The sequence below is a fragment of the Nipponia nippon genome, unplaced genomic scaffold, assembly GCF_047370975.1.
Source record: "Nipponia nippon isolate SJK-2023a ecotype South Korea unplaced genomic scaffold, ASM4737097v1 scaffold_3, whole genome shotgun sequence".
NCBI classification, from domain to species: Eukaryota; Metazoa; Chordata; class Aves; order Pelecaniformes; family Threskiornithidae; genus Nipponia; species Nipponia nippon.
Window position 1 is genome coordinate 61482456 of NW_028262347.1, and position 18681 is coordinate 61501136.

General features: G+C 43.7%; 2 protein-coding genes across 8 annotated transcripts in view; one reads left to right on the forward strand and one right to left on the reverse strand.

Annotated features, from left to right (window-relative positions):
* The window catches only part of WASHC4 (WASH complex subunit 4), a 41827-nt gene extending 39532 nt beyond the window's left edge, over positions 1–2295 (reverse strand). For all 4 annotated transcript variants that reach the window (XR_015706240.1, XM_087764237.1, XM_087764235.1 and 1 more), the window contains exon 1: positions 2142–2295. Coding sequence is in view for 3 of the 4 variants with exons in the window: in XM_087764237.1 (XP_087620363.1) it covers positions 2142–2202 (61 nt within the window). In the remaining variant the exon portion in view is untranslated. The remainder of the gene's footprint in view (positions 1–2141) is intronic.
* Positions 2296–2882: 587 nt separating this feature from the next.
* The window catches only part of ALDH1L2 (aldehyde dehydrogenase 1 family member L2), a 44235-nt gene continuing 28436 nt past the window's right edge, over positions 2883–18681 (forward strand). Inside the window, exons 1-3 of one of the 4 annotated variants that reach the window (XM_087766430.1) lie at positions 2883–3212; positions 3503–3545; positions 16706–16847. In XM_087766430.1, the coding sequence (XP_087622556.1) occupies positions 3525–3545; positions 16706–16847 (163 nt within the window). In that variant the 5' untranslated portion in view covers positions 2883–3212; positions 3503–3524. Of the gene's footprint in view, positions 3213–3502; positions 3546–10622; positions 10808–16705; positions 16848–18681 lie in introns of those variants that run through there. The other 3 variants (XM_087766432.1, XM_087766431.1, XM_087766429.1) reach the window with 3 other exon arrangements.

An 18681-nucleotide genomic window follows, 5' to 3' on the forward strand; every position in this document is an offset into this window, starting at 1 on the left:
AAACTGACAGAGATACTGGGGTTTTAAAGGAAGAACAGAAAAAGCTTCCAAGTCATACAAGAATAGGAAATCGGCACTGCTGTTCAAATCAATTCCCTATGAAACAAGCAGCATTTCTCAAACAAAATCTTGCAGCACCACTCTGCTAGAGACCCACAAACTGTCACCTTTCCAGCAGCCAAATGATGGATTTGAACAATGTATAGCTCAACATAACCGATATTAAATATTTCCAAATACTTAACTATTGCTAGCCATCAACTTGCCACCTTGTATTGATCATACATAAAATAAGAGACAGGTTTGAAAATTTTCTTACTATTTTAGAGAGATGAGAGAATGAAAGCTATTAGCTAGCCAGAGACAGGCAGTGTTGAACTGATAAAAAAAGACTAGGAGATGGGGCAAGCTTTTTAAGATGCAGAAAAATTTTCCTAAAGAAACTGCCTCACACAGAGAAAGAAAAAGAAATCACGGAAAGCAGATATTTTCTTCAGAGCAGCAGACATACTTCATAAGGTATAATCTGTTGACAATAAAGTTTGATTTAGTTCCTCCTCTGGTTATAAAATGAAAGCATAACAATTAGAACAGTGTAAAAGATCTACTCAGCAGTACAGATGTCCCAACTTAATCTTATCTTCTTTCATAAAATCAGCAATATCAATATTCGATGGACTTATTGCCACAGCAGGATTTGCAAGTGCTATGTCCATAAGTATCTAGGACAGAGAAGCAACAAACCACTTACTTAGTGACTTCTGTTCTCAGTTGAGAACATTATAATTGCTAAAGGTTAGTGATACAGGTAGAAAGTGAAAGTAGACAACAACAAGAAAAACTGTTTTTCAAGTCACAGTGTTTTTCTTTGGCTTTTCTCTAGGGGAACGTTCCGTGCTGTTCTCAACGGAAGATCAGCCTGGTTCATCGCCAAGATGGTGGGAAGGGAGCATATTATGTCATGTCAAGTTCTCCCAGCTGCACTTCATGTCACGGTCAAACTAGTGGAGATCTGGCATTTTGAGTAAGAGCTACGTTTTCCATTCTGCAGCTAGAGAAGGGGTAAAAACCTCGGCTCAGGACAGCTTCAGTTTCCACTGAAATCCAGATTAAATGAATGTGGCACAAACAGTATCATCCCTTGGGATAACATTATATGTGAAACAGTTGGTCCACGAGTGACATATTTTCACAGCAACACCTGGTGTAATTTGGCACAGTTCAATTTACAGCGTGTATTACAACGTGACAACCATATACGTTCCCTGTTTAGAAAGTAGGTCACCTCCACAGGCTGAGAAAAACGTGGATTTCGACGGGCACACAACCCACTATCAAAGACTTAAGCGTCACAAGGTCTTCTTTAGTTATTTTTTGGAAGGTGAAACCGCAAGCGACCGCCCAACGCCACGCCAGAAAGCCTTTACCAACAGAAGCTGCATACAACTTATCTCGGTATGACCGCTCTGGCTAACCCAGGAAGCTACTGCAAACATTTGTGAGCCACGGGAAACGATCAGGAAGGAAAGAAACACCATCCCCACCACAAGCATCTGTCCCTCCTGCCCGCTTCGTGCAAGAAAAGAAAGGCAAGCCCGCCCGCCTGCCCGCCGCCTCCCTCCCACGCTGGGGGCACCGGAGGCGGCTCCCCAGAGGGGGTAAAAGATAAAGGGTTGGAAGAGCCACTCTCCCACCCCAGACAACCTCCGACAACTACGGAGAGGGCGGTGGGAGGAAAAAGGTCACGGCGACAGCCCACCCCCGCAGGCCTGCCCGGAGGAGGAGCGGCACTCGGCCCGGGGAAGGGGCGCGGCGACCGCCCGGCTCCCCGCGCAGGGCAGGGTCCGGGAGGGGAGCTGGGGAGGGTGACCTCGCTCAGCTCCCACGGCTGCTGCTGCTTCTTCTTCTTCTTCCTCCTCCTCCTCTTCGTCTTCCTCCTCCTCCTCCTCCCTCCCTTCCTTCCTCCCTTTCCCGGCGGGGGTGCAGCGGCGAGCGGGGCCGGGAGGGGACCGGGGTCTCCTCAGCCCGCGCCTCCCCCCTCTCTGTGGCGGTTATCGCCACGGCCCCGCTCGCCCCGCACTGGCCCGCCCGCCCCTCCCTCCCGCCCTGCCCTGCCCTGCCCTCCGCTCCCCTCCGCTCACTCTGCGAGCCGTCGTCGAGGCGGTCGAACTCCCAGTCCGGGGAGAGGGTCTCCAGCGCCATCGCCAGCGCCCGGCAGCGCCTCCCCCTCCTCCCCTGACTCAGGCGCACGAGACTTCCTGCCCCGCTCCCGCGCCGCACGCCGGGAAATGGAGGCGGAAGGGGGCGCCGGGGCTCCGGTAGGCGGCGGCGGCGGCGGCGGGGCGGCAGCGCCCCCGCCAGGGCGGGACAGCCCGTGCGCACCGCCGCCCCTCCGCACCGCCCTCGGCTCCCTCAGGGCTCGGCGGGCCGCTTCTCAGCTGCCGGCGCCGCCCGGTGCCTGCCCCGCGGCGGGGGTCGGGGGAGGCAGGCACCGCGCCTCGGCCCCGCGGCGCGGGAGGAGAGCGTGGCGGCAACCGCGGCGGGCGGCGGCGCCTCAGCGGGGCGGTGGGGCAGGGGAGCCCTCCCTCTCCCCGCTTCGCTCCGACCCCCCGGTTTTGGTGAGGCAGGGCCGATCTCCGAGGTGCGGGGGCTTCGGGAGCTTTCCTGCGTTTTCCCCGGCGCGCAGGGCGCCAGCCCGAGCCCCTCTGGCACCGATTCCACACCCGTCACGTTGCCGAGAAGGGGGAGAACTCGGCCGGGTACCGCCGGCAGCGTCTGACCCCCCCGGCGCTTCCCCGTCCCGCCGCCGGGGGAAGGGGGCGGTGGGAGGCGCGGTGCCGGCTCCGGGGGAGGGCCCGCGGCTGAGGGGCCGCTGTGGCGGGCGGCTGCTGCCGCGGTGTCGTCTCGTCATCTCGCTGGCGCTTGTTGTCACACGGGGCCGTGAGATACCCACCTGCCTGCGGTCGGTCCCCGGGGCTTTTCCAGGGCCCTGGTGGGTGTAATATCAGAGAATAAAAATAGGAGCGCTTTGGCTAGCAAGAGAAATAGCCGTTCGGGGCCATTAACGATGACCACAGCAATTACATTACCTCAGCAGAATCCGTAGCATCAGCAGAAAAGGAAATGGCTTCAAAAGCAGTGTCGCCAGGAGCATCAGCAGTTTCAGTGAGGAAAGAGCAACAAAAATAGCAACTCCGATGAGAGACGTATCAGTAAGTGTAAGATCATCCATAAAAGCTAACTCTGTAATGCAGCAGGTCTGAAAATAGCACCTACTGTAATTGTTTCCTGATTAAAAGGAATCCATCCTTTGGAATCTATTTATTTTAAAAGTTTCTAGGGAAGAAAGATCTGGTTGGCAGGGTTTACTGTTGATGAGTTTTTACCTATTTAAAGTGCATTCTAAGAGACCAACCTGGGTCTGGGAAAGAAGAGATCAAATTTAGTTTTGTGTGAAATGACATAACCAATGTTTGGAATAACTTCTTTTTTTTTTTTTAAGGGAGAGAAATCTACTTTGGTAAATGTTGTCAAATAGTCATAATGTAAGTATGTCTCCTCCACTCACTGGCTTCTGTGCAAACTTAAGGTGTTCATATTTGGGTTTTTAAGTCCCTAGAAGTTTAATTGTGCAGGATGTTGAGAGCTGGCAGTGAGCACAAGTGTCTGTAAGGAGATGACAAGTATCACACAAAATGAAACCACAATTTATGCTAGACTTTAAGGATTGCATTCTGTCTACAGCCACGCAGATGCAGCTTTCATTGAACTCAGTAGAGCTGCTATACATTTATTCAAAGCCAAGGTATGTCTCCCAGTTTTGAAAAACAAAACAATAGAAAACTTTTCTCTACAAACCATATATGCTTTCTTTGAAACAAATACAGTTTCTTTCAGTTACGGAAGACTGCACATAAACAGAGGCTTTCAGACTGCTTAAAAAGTAGTCACCAGGCTTTTTGTTATCTGTCTCAGAAAAACATGTCCTTGAATTCTGCAGGACAGTACAAGAGAGAAACTTGTAGAACTGGCACTTGGTAGGGCCCTCCCTTCCCCACATCTGAATTGAATTTGTAAAGAGTGAAATATTGTAGGGTTGGTTCTTGCAAGGTTGTGAGATCATCAAAACTGCACGCAAGGTAACCCAACTGGTTGGTCTATACAATGGCCGCACCAAAGAGTGCACTGTGATCCCCACAGCATAAGCTGATGTAACCCTTATTTTGAATATGGAAAAAGAAAATTATTTTAAAAGAAAATGTATTGAAATAGTGCATTTTTAAAAAAGGAGCAGGAGGCTCCATAACTGAGAAAATTAGACTCAAGTGAGTACACCAGTTAAATTTTATGCTGCCATTCATGATGCAGTTATTTAAATGACTTATTACTGGGTTTTCCTTTGACTCACTAGGTGGCAGTGTTTTGTTGCTTACACTGAAGTGATTTAGGTCAATTCTAGATGCTGCTAGAATTTCTATTTCCTCTGAAAATCTGATTTAGACTTTATCTTGATGCTGACTGTTTTGGTGACAGCAAGTCTAGCTCAGGTTTGATTGATAAGTTTTCTGTGCTGTCTTATCAGTGAATGGCTTTATGCTGTTTGCTCATGTGAAATTATTGACATTTTATAAGCATCATTTCTGAAAGTTGGGTGACAGTCATGGCTTCCATTTGTACCAGGAAGCTTTTATTTGGTACAAGCTTACAGGAAGTTGCTAAGATTGTTCAAATACCTGTTAGTATCTTCAGATAATACAGTAGTCGGAAAAGTCTTTAGCTTTTGTTTAATACAGTGATCTTTGGTAAGCTGAATATTACTGCACACAGGCATAGTTGAGAAAACAATAATTTATTTTGATCACACCAAAATGATCATGAAAGTAAAATTTCATTTTGGACTTTCACATGAACTGAGTGATGTGTGAACATAAATATGTTCCAGTTAAAATGACTTGTTACACTTGAGTACTAGAAAGGGTAGGTGAAAGATTAAAGTTCAAAGTATTAATATGATACTATGACCGTTTTATTTATGGAGTGAAGTGGCTAGGTGTCTATAGATTCATAAATCAACAGGGGCTTGATTCCACAAGGTATTAAAAATCTTTTTTCCTTTGAAATTATCCCAGTTGGAAATATCATTCAACACTGGACAATATGTGGCCAGCAGGACCAGGGAGGTGATCGTGCCCCTGTACACGGCACTGGTGAGGCCGCACCTTGAGTACTGTGTTCAGTTTTGGGCCCCTCACTACAAGGAGGACATTGAGGTGCTGGAGCGTGTCCAGAGAAGGGCAATGAAGCTGATGAAGGGTCTGGAGCACAAGTCTTATCAGGAGCAGCTGAGGGAGCTGGGGTTGTTTAGTTTGGAGAACAGGCAGCTGAGGGGAGACCTTATCGCTCTCTACAACTACTTGAAAGGAGGCTGTAGCGAGATGGGGGTCTGTCTCCTCTCCCAAGTAACAAGTGATAGGACAAGAGGAAATGGCCTCAAGTTGTGCCAGGGAGATTTAGATAAGATATTAGGAAAAGTTTCTTCACGGAGAGAGTGGTTAGGCATTGGAACAGACTGCCCAGGGAAGTGGTGCAATCACAGTCCCTGGATTCAAACAACGTGTGGATGTGGTGCTTAGGGATATGGTTTAGAGGTGAATCAGGCAGTTAGGTTAACAGGGTGGGCTCAATGATCTCAGAGGTCCTTTCCAACCTTAACGATTCTATGATTCTATAATACCGTTAGCTGGTATTTTTAAAAGGTATTTTTATGATGTTTGAAAACTTACTGAAAACTTTAACATAGCATTCAAACAGGAGCCATTTTATTAAAAAAAATGGTGAAAAGTGTCCAGAGCAAAAATTGCTTCTTGTGTATACAGGCAAAGCTCCACCAAGACTGATAGAATGGTAGTTACTTATAGGAGAAAGAATTTGGCTTGATGGATCTGCAGGAAACAAACTATGCTATACATTCCTTGTCTGTGGAACATTTAATGCTCAGCTCTCAGAATATTTTAAATAAAATAAAGTTCTTGCTCAAAGTTTTTATGGCAGGATTCCCAGAAAGGATTTACTATCTGAGATTTGCTCTTTGCAACTCTGCTCCACAAAGATAACGCCAACTTTTGCAGAAGTAGTTTCTATTCTATTGTATGGAATTTGAGGGACTTCCTTTTATGCGTATGAGTAAGGCATCTGCACATGATAATTCTTTCTACTGGTTAAATTGGTAAAATAATTCCCTTTCCTTATCAAGTATGTGCCTCCTTTTGGTTACTCTGGAAAAATGAAATGTCAAGCATAAGGTTTTAAATGGTTGTCTAGATGGCAGAAAATCTGTATCAGTAGGTTGTGAAAGCCTTACTATCATGTGGGTATAACTGGCCTCAAATGAAGTTAAGACTCAGTGTAAAAAAAAGTAAGAAAAGCAAGTTTTAAATATAAATGTTGCAGAGAGAAAACAAGAAATAACTTTCCCATGAAATCTTGCTTCAGCGAGTGGAAAAACATGAAAAGTTTCTGTTGTATAAAATCTGAGTTGAAACTTGTCATGCAATTAACATAGTTAGGGAATAACCAGCACAAAGCCTTACTTTATTTTTTTAATTATTCAGTCTTTAAAACTGGATGAACTCTAAAGTACTCCTGAGGAATTTGAGACTGAACTATGACCAAATCTTTATTCATCATGAAAAGCCCCATCAAGGCTGATTTCCAATGACAAAAAGCCTATGCAGAGCTCATTTAGTTGATTACTGAATCCCAGAGCATGATTTTCAAAAGAAAGCAAATTCTGGAAGATTCTGAGCAGTTTCCCAAGCGCTTCAGTATGTGCACGTACTCGGCGTCCTGTGGAACACAGCCTCCCTAACGATCTTGCCAAGTCTTGATGATATCTTCAAAGACACTAAGTAACTTCTGTTTCACAGAAATCGGGAAGTATTTATAATGTTCAGCTGGATTAGGTCTTATATTTGTTCTGTACATTTCTGCACATACAAACACGTTTTGCTTTGTGTGCCTGCTGTTGAGCAAGCATGGTTAGCTCCTGAACAGTTTTTGTATACATATCCCCCTATCTGTTTTTTGCCACTTGCTGATGTACATCTCTGGAAAATTAGGGAACAGAAAGGGGGAAGCCCATGCTGCAAAGCTTACTATAGATAATTGCAGCTTTTTTCAAAGCTAAACTTTGACTTTAAGAAACAGGGACCAGAACTGGAAGAAAAAAATCAAGAGAGAAGACAATGTATAGAATGTGCTCCAAACCAATCGCATGAATTTACACTGATACCGCTGGAGCTAGGATTTCTCCCTAGATTAGCAAGAATACTTTTCTGACTGGGATACAGAAATCAGTGGGGAATACTTTGTGTCACTTTTTCCAAACAACATAAAGCCTGGAGGAGTGCCTTGTAACCATTATAACATTTAACACAGATGTTGGAGTTTACTGTGTCACTCAAGACCTATTGCTCATTCTCAGACAGGTCAACCTCATCATTTTCTGGATGACAAAAACCGTACAATTTGAATTGACTGTAAATGTTTCCACTGATCCTTGAAATTCTAAATAGCCACTTTGTTAAGTGGTTGTTAAAACCCATGCATATGAGTTCATCACTCTGACCGTAAGGAAGAAGCTGACGGTATGCAGATACCATCCTTGCATGTGATTTAGCGCACCTTTATCCCTGTTCGGCTCCCTGCCCCTCTCATTACTATGAAATCTAAAGTAAAGCCCACATCTTGCTCCCCAGCTCTTCTTTATACCGTGATTCTGCTGACAATGGACAACTTCTCTTGTGATTTTTCCCCTTTTTCACCTGACGCTTTAGTAGTCTGTGAAGTAAATGGAGATATTATTGTCTCAATAGGTTTGGAGTTGTGTTTTGAAGATGAAGGCATGCCAACTAATTAAAACCTTGGTGCTTTACACGTGCCTTGTTGTATTGTCTATGCTGTGTGTGTATAACGAATAGAGCCAGAAGTCATTACAAATTGCTTACCTAGGAAAACCAGGTATTTTGCCATAAGCCTGTATGTCAATGGTTAAATGCCAAGTATGCGGTGTTCTCATTGGAGAGGATTTTGGATCATGAACCAGGATTTGGAGTTTCATGAACTTCAGCAATGCTTGAATCCAGTTCCAAACCTTGCCGTATAGGACCATTTTGATGCCAGCCTTTCTAGTAGAAGCTGTTGCTACTCCTATTGTATGGAATTTGTGCAACTTCCATCAAGTCGTAGGAAAACTATATGTACACTGATTCCTCCTACTATTTGAGAGAGTGAAATAGTTCCTTTAGTAAGGACTAGTTGTCTGTACGTTTTACTGGAGCACATAGTGGTTATGGTCAGTTGCATGACTGTCTTGTGCATGCATGTGTATAGTCCCTGTATAGCTACAACATGACCTGTCAAACTGTGCAATTATTAATCTTTCTTAAAGAAACTGCGAATTCAAAAAGAAGATTAAGAACAGGCATTTCAGACCAACAGTGCCTGCAGTAGTTAAATGATGCATTTTAGTCTAACAAAACCATGAGTTTTAATGTTTTTGTTGTACAATTTAGAGAGGGAGTATTTTAAAGAATCGCTTAACAATGAAATTTGGTAGATTTGGTGTGAGATAGTTAGAAGATATGAGGCCACATACCCATAGAAGTAGCCAGTAACAACAGAATGTATACTATTTCAAAAATAAGCCACAAAGCAAAATCTTCTAGCTTTCTTAATGAAAATCTGAAATTACTGTACACCGTTCTTTTTAAACCCATAGTACCACAGATACTAGAGAGGAACCACTTGTATAAACATATTGTCCCCTCTTGTCAATGGGACTTTTTGATGAATTCTACTAGTTCAGTTTTTAATGTCTCAGAGCAAAGAAACTCACTAATTCCCTTGGTTGACTATTCCATAGTCTAATAAATCACCACATACTCCAAGGGAAGGCATCGTGAGAAGAATCTTCACTGAAGCGGGTGAAGTACTCCCCTAGGTTTTTCACCCCATAGAGAGGAATATAGACACCAACTAGTGATTTCTTTTGTTGAATTTTCACTGCAAAAGCGAAGTCCAGTGGTTTATTTTAATTAAAAAGTTTTTATTATAATCTCTGTTGATTCCACTCGATGCCACCTACGCTTATGGGACTGCCAAGAGCCTTGAATAAAGGGCAGGATATAGTTTTGCTACACGGGAGTAAGTCAGGGAATGAATTACGTTACAAGAGTCATAACGCAAGGCCTTGTGTGACTTCACTCCATGGGGGGACTGTGTTGGGCCAACGTGACTTACCCGGGGACTGGCACACCTTACCTCCTGCAGGGCCTCTCCTTCCCGTGCCCCCTGGACACGGAGGGAGCAGCAGTTCTGCACCAGTGCTCTTCTTTCAGGTCCAGCTCAGCATCTGAAGTACCCTGAAGAAGAGGGTGGGGGGCCTTGGAATTAAACCCCGGGCATTACTATCACACTTTGTTTGCAGGAAAGCATCAAAAAATCAGTGAGACATGGATGTTTGCAAGTGCTAGGCAAGACTTTTGTCTACTGTGTTTTCTACTGGAGCAAGATCTCTGCACGTCATAAATTTAGCTTTAAATTGTGTTGCTTCTGACCTCTCTGATGTGGTTCACAACTTGGCCATATGATGACCAACTTCTAAATTTTTTCCTTCCTTCTTTTCTTGGCAGGGGTGTATTTCAGCCTTTTAGCCACCCTTGTTCTTTAAGATTAAGTGTTGCTGGTGTTTAAACCTGACCCAGTTTGCAGTGATGCTTGTACTACTGCCATGCTATCTGCTTTTGGGTTTGCTAATCATACCCCTTTTGGGGTCACTTTCATTTTGCCTTCTAATTTTTTTAGCACTTTGAATTTGTATTTTCAAGATCCTCTCCATACCTCTGACAGGAAGATTTTGTTGTGACTTTAGAAAAATATTGAAGTTGAAACATTTGTATTACTAGACGACCTCAAATGCTAGAAGATTATTTTTAATTACTGAGTAGAACGAGCTGCTTTAAAACTCCCTGGCGCTGTTGGCGATATGGATTTCCAGAAAGTCATTAATGTTTTTTAACCTCATTACCGGCATTTTTGGCATGCAATGAACTAAAAATTGATGTCCATAGCCTACACGGTCTTTGGGCCGTCACAGCAGATTCAGGTGAAAGTCTGGCCCGGAGCCCCGGTAGCGGGGACAGAGCCGCCGCCTCCGGCCCTGCCGCCGCCCCGGCCCTCCGCGGGCCCCCGCGGCGGGGCAGTGCGGGGGGCACCGCGCCTCGGACGGCGACATGCCGCCCAGGTGGCCGTGACTCGTGTCCCCCCGGGCCGGGAGCGCCTCACCCGCCCCGCTGGTCCCTGCCCTCGGGCCCCGCGGCCAGCAGCGGGGAGGCCGCAGCGCCTCTCCGGGGGGGAGCCGGCGGGGGCGGGCAGAGGCGCCTGCCTGGGTCCCCGCCCCCGCCCCGGGGCCGCACGCCCCCTGCCGCCCCCGCCGTTCCCCGGGGCCGGGGCCAAGGGGGCGGGAGCGGGGGCGGCGGGAGCGGCAGGTGCGGGGCTTCCCCCCTCCGGCCGCCGCGCCGGTCCCCGCGGGCCCGAGCGGGGGCGCGCCGCCGCGGCCGCGGATGCAGGCGCTGGCGGGGCGCCAGCGGCACCGGCGCGGGTTGCATCAGACGAGGCGGTCCGCCGCGGCCGCCGTGCCGGCTCGGGCTTCGCCGAGGCGGGCGAGGGAGCCGGGGGCCCGGCGGCGCTCCGCAAGATGCTGCGGACAGCCCCCCGGCTGCTGCGGACGATCTGCACGACGGCCGCGGTGAGTAGTGTGGGGCGGGCAGCGGGGGACGCGGGCCCCCCGTGTCGTGCCGTGCCGTGCCGTGCCGTGCCGTGCCGTGCCGGGGGCGAGCGGCGGGGGCCGCTCCTCGGCGCGCCGCCCCGGTCGGAGGGCAGCCGGGGGCCGAGCAAGGAGGGGGAAGCGGCGGGAGGGGGCACCGGGAGGGACGCGTGTTGTCTCTGCGGGGTGCTAGTGAAGCCGGTACAGGCACGGGAAGGTCGGGAGGGTTCGGGAGAGGGCTGGGTTTGGGTGCAGAAGCAGCATCTTGCCCGGCTGGGCTGCGAGCGGGATCGCAGCCATCATCAGGGCGCTGCATCTTGCAGGGATGTGCCTGGAAGCTGCAGGGAACGGGCGGCAGCGATGCTGTGATAATCCCCGGGAGTCGTGGGTCGCGAACAATGTGAGCGCGGCTGTTCCCTGCCTCCCTCACGCTGGGGTTGCCCTGGGAGAAGCTGAAGGTTGCCTTCTCGGTTAGGAAGGACCGTGCCCGTTCCCAGTGCCGGAGAGAAGCCCCGCGCTGTGGCCTAGGAGGAGCGTTTAGTTCGCGACCTTCTCATCGCCAGTTCCTAGCCCTGGGATGGCGGGCTGCTCGGGGTTGAAGTTGATGGCCTAAATTCCTCTGCGCCCCGTGGTTTAGTTTTTTACAGCTCTGCACATTTGTTCCAAGCTATTCTTTATGTCCTGTTAAATATATAGACTGCAGAACTCCTGCAAGTAACCGCTCCCCGAAAGCCTTGCCCAATCCAAATTGTCCAGATGTGCAGGTCTGGCAAGCTGAATGAGGCTGGGAGAAGATTTTTTTCTTTCCTAAAGACTGTTCTTTGTTTCAGGTTTGACTGCTTGGTTTAGCGTGAGGACAGCAGTCCTATTAAGGTATCTACATGGAAGGGGTTAGAATACAGAGATTTTTGGAAATGCAATCAGCAGTGCCGAAAAATGAGAATGAATGACTGATGAGAACGCATTGCCCGTAGATGTGTAGATGGGAGGGGAGGCTCTACGGCTCTATTTGGAGGCACTGGAATTTAGCACATGTAGGGGGATCCTCAATAGAAATAAAGTTGCAGTACTGCTTTTCAAAGGAGGCATAATTCTACATTCATTTCAGAAAAGATGTAACATATTAAAATATTTACGAGCTTCACTAAATTCTTATACAGAGTAAATAAAATATTGTAATCGTTTTGATAGTAAGCTTCATAACCGGAGTAGCAGTTACTAAATGTTAACCCTCAAGAAATTTGGTAAGAAACTTAAAACCAATTGAATGTTAGACACGCATACAAATGAGGCAGTAACAGAAAATTATTTTTATCTATGAAATAAATATTCTCCTATGGATAGGTTTTGTAACATTAGACTCTTCTGAGAGAAGAAAATGTAGCTCTTGGACTTGTCTTCCATTTTTAGGAACTAGAACTTGACAAGATAGTTACCAACATTTGTCAGGCTGCTTCTTTATGCAGCGCTTGATTAGATTTATTAGTTTAATTTTTGGTGAGGTGTTTTGGAGGGAAAAAAGAACCAGAATGGAAGCAAACATTAAAATACTGTATATCTTTTAATGAGCCATTGTAAAATAAATTCCAGTACTGTATCAACAGATGATATGGCCAGAGTTTTTAAATAGGGAAGTTAAACTTAAATTGCGCTTTCATATTGAAGCAGTGAAAAAAAGTGGACTTTCAGACAAGTTGAACATTCAAGATAAGACTGCTTGTACAAGTAGTTCTCAGGTTTTATGCTCCTTACCTTTATCTTATTTTCTTCATCCAAATTGGGAGCACTTGAGTCAGGGAAACAGAATTAATATTAATCTGTGTTGTAGTATAAGCAAAATAGAAGGTTAAAGAAGAAATTAAAAGTTCAAACAAGGAAAACAACAGAATTACCATAGAGTGATCACCAACTTTCAAATTCTTATCTTTTGGTAGCACTGTCGTAATAACTACATTATGCTGTGATTACTAAAGTAATAAAAGAAAGTCCAGATCTCTCTAAGCCACCTGAGTTGCGTTGTTTGCCATAACTAGAAACTGGGTAATCTTACAAAAGTACAGCAAAAAATCCACTCTGGTACTACATGACCACTAACCTTCTTGTGCATCTGTTAATGAATGTTTTATGTCTGTAGGAGGCCAGGCAACTGCAAAAGAAATCTAATATAGCCTCTTAACATCACTGACAGAAACAATGAAAAGTTTTATCTTTGTATGTATTGGTGATAATGATCCAGTATCCATCTAGCACATTATTCAACAACAAAGTTGTTTTACTGTGCTTTAATGAGCTTCCTTTCTACAGCTTCTTGATGAACACCAGTGATGGTATGCTGGCCGGAATGTGCCATTTCTATAAGAAAGAAAACACCAAACTGTTTTTCATTTCTGAGTAATCTTATAGAACTTTCCGTTTTAATTGGGTGTTATGTCAACGTTAAATTCTTCTGAAAGGATTTCCCACTTTCACAGGTCTAACTCATCTTACATAAAAATGCTTGAGGGGACTTTCCAAAATAAGAGACAGGGTGCAGTTGCTCAACTGCCATTTTTCAAATAAGACAAAAAATGAAGGATTGACTCTGTGATCTGATCATGCAAGCCCTTCCACTTACGGGATTTCTTTTCTTTTTTTTTTTACTCAGTAGAAATCCTGTGGATGGCTGACTTGTGGATTTGGCTTCTGCTTTCTATTGGTGGCAGTGTATGTGTTAACACGCTACAAGCAAATTGCCATGTCTAAGCCAGATGTTAATAGAAATCACGCAATACACACGCACCATTCATTGGAGAAGTAACTCAAGAATCACTGGTCATAGCACGGTTACCAGATCCATCTTGCAATTGAAATCAGTCTCCATTTGAGTAACTTTCTATAAGTGTGAGACAGCAGAGCTAATTTGCTGCCAAGCTAATCTTTTTGTGCACTACAACGAAGAAATGGGACTTAGCCAGTCCGCAATCTTCTCAGTTTTGCCAGTTTTATTTTTTTGTTGCTTTGGAGGCTGTGTTCTCTGTTTACTTCTCACCATTTGTTGACCGAGTTCCACAATTAGCACAGATTAAGCACATGTAGCTTTACTGAAACTGTGTTGATTTACAGCAACTCATGATTTGGAACTGAAACTGGTATGCAGTTCCATGTAATATGAGAATCAGATTTATTGACAGAGAAACATGAACTAAAAGTTAAGTTTAGGAATAGCAGATGCATATGTTATTAACACTTGGTGCATAAGGGGAGAAAAAGTAGCTCTTAAAGTGGTGATAAATTTGGACTGAAAACTACAAGAAGGTTGGCCAAGTATCAGAAAAGCAACAGAGTACAGCAGTGAGTAAAAGTACTTTAAAATGGAGGTCAGATATATTTACAAAAGCAATCATATGGCATGATTGCTTGTGATGACAGAGAACTAGGTTTGTTAGCTAAGGAGATCCCTTCCAGTCTCGTGTTCTGACTGAGACATGTTAACAAAAGGACGAAAGTAGAATAAGTAACTCTCATCTGGGCTATCTTCAATGTTTCTTCAATGTACTAGTTGCGCTACCACTGTAAATTAGCACTGTACAGAAATCAGAGTATTTCATACCATGCCAAACATGTTCAGTGATACAGCAGGTTAATCTTTCTTCCAACTTGCCTGCTATAGTTAAAATAAGTAAGTGATTAGGAAAATCCAATTATTACTTTTTATAATGCAGCAACATTTCTGCTGTAAAAGCAAAGGTATCAATCATAAAGCATTGGTAATGAGATTTACCTGCGTCCTTGGGGCCTTGCTAGACAAAGAGTGTGAGGATAAGTTGTGCTCATTGTAATTCAGACCAAGGTCTTGTCTTTATTAAGAACTAAATCGTGGACATATTTTAGGCATTACTGCCAACAGTGCAGCATTGGTTAGGAATATTATCATCACCAGTCTCACAGCTGTTTTTTACCAGCCAACTATAACAATCTGATTTTGCAAGAGCCTGAGTTATGTCCACCTTTGCATCTTACTCCTTGTAACTACTGCAGTTGCACTAGTGCTGACTAATGCTGTGATACAGGGACAGTTTTACATGCAGTTTCATTCCAAGGGAAAATATTGTCTCTGGACAAACAGTTATTTCCTATTGTTTTATATAAAAAATAAAAAGCAGGCTTCAATATTCCAGTAATGGAACGTACCATTTCATAACTCCCTTTTCTAAGGCTAGCTGCACCACTAAAAGGTAATTTGAAAACAGCGAAATACATCCATAATATTTCAGCTGTGAAATGAATTGCAATGAAATGGATTGTGGTTCTGAGTAATTTTTTCAGGACATTTCTCTTTGTCATAGAATTTGTCATATGATCTGATGGGCAGTCCAGGCCATTTGGTATCCAATCAATAACCTACTTAGTCAAGGTATGCTCATGTCCCAGCCACCGTAAGAAAGGGAAAAGAGGAGGGAGGAGCAAAACATACAAGTGCCAGCATACTGAACAAATGTCGGTCGTTAAGCTGTTCAAACAGTGCTTTGATTCCTCTTAATCATTCTGAGCTTATGGCATCTCATGGGTCATTCAAAAAAATGGAAGTCAAAGTCTAGTTGGGAAAGATTAAGTTAAGAATAAAGGTGGGGAGTATGTGGGTTTATTTTCTACCTTTTATTCAGGCCTCCTAAGAGGAGGGATCTTTAATGGTTTGAGTGTAGGAATAGTTTCTACTAGATTCAGCTGTGGGGCAGGTAAGTTTTCTGTTTATTCTGTCTGGATCTTTCCTTCATAACCAGGTCTGCTAGTCCATTTGTTTTTCGAAGGTTTCCAGTTTTCAGTTTCCAGAAGCTGATGCAGAATGCAAAGGCATTGCTTATAGGGACAGTTCCACCCTTCTGCCAGTGCCTGCATGCTCATTCCTGCTCCCCCGCTGGACCTGCGTTAGGACTTGCGGCAGTGCAATGAACTAGATTAGTGAATAGATCCAGTTAAGAATAAGTTGCATTTTGTCAGGTCAGTGCCTCCCTAACTCAATATCCTAATCCAGTTCTTACAGCTGCAGGAATAGCAGCTCTGGGATAGAGGTGTTAGAGGTGAGGGGCTGGAGGTACGGTGGGAGAGGAGCACAACTGTCGCCTAAATCTAAAGGGACTCCGAAGGAATTAGTAGTTTTCTTGGGGTGCAAGCACTTGAATAACATAGTAGTACATGATATCCTGATATCATAGTGGTGTTGTGATTATCCTAAAAATAAGAAGTTGGGGTGGTTATTAGCATGTACACAGTCTGAAGAAGCTTAAAAGCACGTGTCCAGTGTACTGGGATGCAAATGCAGAAGGCAGTGGAAGTCAAACAAACGAACCTTGCAGTATTTCCTTGTAGGAGGATCAAGTGGATGATCATTACCTTTAACTTGGCAGGAACAATGCAAGCTTGTCTTCTTTAGCCTACACATATTAACCAAAATAATATGCCACCATTTAATTATAGGGGTTTACAGGGCATGTTCCAGGCACGTAAGTTATGCCTAGAAAAAGTGGTTTATGTATCTGTTTCAAAAACTTTATTTTCATTTCTTATCATATTAGTTCTGACTATGAACAGGATCATGCAGCCTGTTATGCCCCTTGTAACAAGCAATGGGTCTGTCTAATGAAAATATGGGAAAGCAGTATAAACATCAGTGACAGTATCAGATGATACTTTTATGTTAAGTGTGTTCTCTCTGAATTATACATTGCCTGTCATTAATCTCAAAAAATTGATTATTATTCTTTCAAAGGTGATTGGGGTAAAAAGACTATTCCATTTTAAATCAAAATGAACATTAATCAAGAACAAGCAAGAGAGAAATGTAAACAACAGTGTATTTTCTTTGCATCCTAGAACATGGCTTGTTTTAATTCTTTTTACCAGGCTTATCAACATAAGCTAAAGCTAGCCCTTATAGGTCAAAGTATTTTTGGACAAGAAGTTTATAACAGGCTGAGAAAAGAGGGCCATAAAGTCGTGGGAGTATTCACAGTGCCTGACAAGAACGGACAAGCTGATCCTTTGGGTAAGTGTAACCTTAATCCGAATGTTAAAATTACAGGCATACATAACAAACTTACCTTTTCGTGAGAAGGTGATATCTATATGGGAATGACTTGCATATATTACCTTTATTACACTGGATTCAGCACAAGAACTATGCTTTAACAAACACAAGTCCTAGAACTGGTTTAACCTTGTTAATTAGTATTTAAAAGTTGTTTCTAACCGTACAGGGCCATACATGATGATATTTTAAAAAGAAATTAATCTGGGTACCTTGTTTGAATGTACATCCTAGAGGTAATATCATCCTGAACTAGATCTGTATCTTAAAGCAAATAGCTGCTGAGCCTGTACTCAAGCACAAATGTCTGTCACCTGTTTCACTGTGTTGTCTGGGACACTCAAGGCATGAAGCCAAGACAGTTTATCCCTGGCTTTCTGCCCTTTCTGACAAGCTTACATGCAGCAGTGTACCTGCAGAGCCTATTTCTCTTCCACCTGGACATTGGAAAACCCATTGAAAAGGGTAGAGGAGGCTTTGATCTCCCTTTTCCCATTGCCAAGGTGCATAAGGATTTTCTAGACTTCCTCAAGAAAGAGTTGTTGCCTGACAGGTGTTCAGAATTGTACTCATACAGCAGAATGCAGTGTGACAAAGAAGCTACTTTGGAATTGTAACTTTTTTTTTTTTCAGTGGCACAAAAATAATGAGTTAATTAGCAAATAGAAGTGCCAGAATGGAATATACCTTTATGGATAATCAGAAATTAAAAATACATTCCAGGAGTTGTCTTAAGTCTTTTTTTTTTTTTTTTTTTGGTCAGGTCTAGACATGTTTTCATAAAACTATTATGAGGGAAGAATCAAACATAAGTTTTGCTTACCTGGGCTATGGCACTCCCAAATTAGCATATAGTTCTCAAGTTTATTACATTCTGTAACTCTACCTCATTAAACGATTTAGTCACACTTTGGAAGAATTAAAGGAAGCAACTACTAGTTTGGAAAAAGGCGATTTGACTATCCAGCTCTGGAAGCATACCATAATACTTGTTTACATTATATAAACTATTGTTGTACAGTTTTTAAACTGGCAGATGCAACTAAGCAAATATTCCACTGATTGCAATCATATATTTATTTTTACTAAACCATAGAATTAGTTTATTGCTCTTCTAAGGAAAAAAAAATACTAGATACTTTATTGCTTTTTACTGCTAGATGACTCAAACAGCTTAAGTCTCAAGTGAAATTTGATAATTTTTCTATATCCTCAGACAGGTACGGTTTTTATTTCTAAAAGCAATTGCAATACACACTAACATCCACAGAATGATATTTAAGTAAGTATTTACTTAAGACTTAGATTAATAAGCTAAATATACTTCAGGTCAAACTCAAGATCCAATTTCAGAAGTGAAAAAGAGAAAGGAAAGTACAAAAATGTGTTTAGAAATATAAATTAAATTAGGTGAATTTTCCATACCTCTTCTTGTTTTCCCTTTTCTTTCTATTACACATAAAGCTCAACAGATGTAGAGCTTGACTTTACTATCCTGCTCTCTGTGATGAGTTATTAAGCAGTTGTGCAACAGAATTTATTAAACACCTACAAATTTTCTCTGCAATTAGTGCAGTTGTTTTTTCTCACCTTTGAGCCTCGTTTTGGGTGTAGCTGTGTGTCTCACAGGTAAATGGAAGCATATCCAGAAGGCATCAGTAAACAGAATTTTGGAGAAATTACTGAAGCCTCTAGCATCTGTAATTATTTGCACCACACGGCAAAATGCTGCTGACTTGAGTGAATCTTAGTTGTACGTAGTCATATTCACATACAAATCCCTGATGCTGAA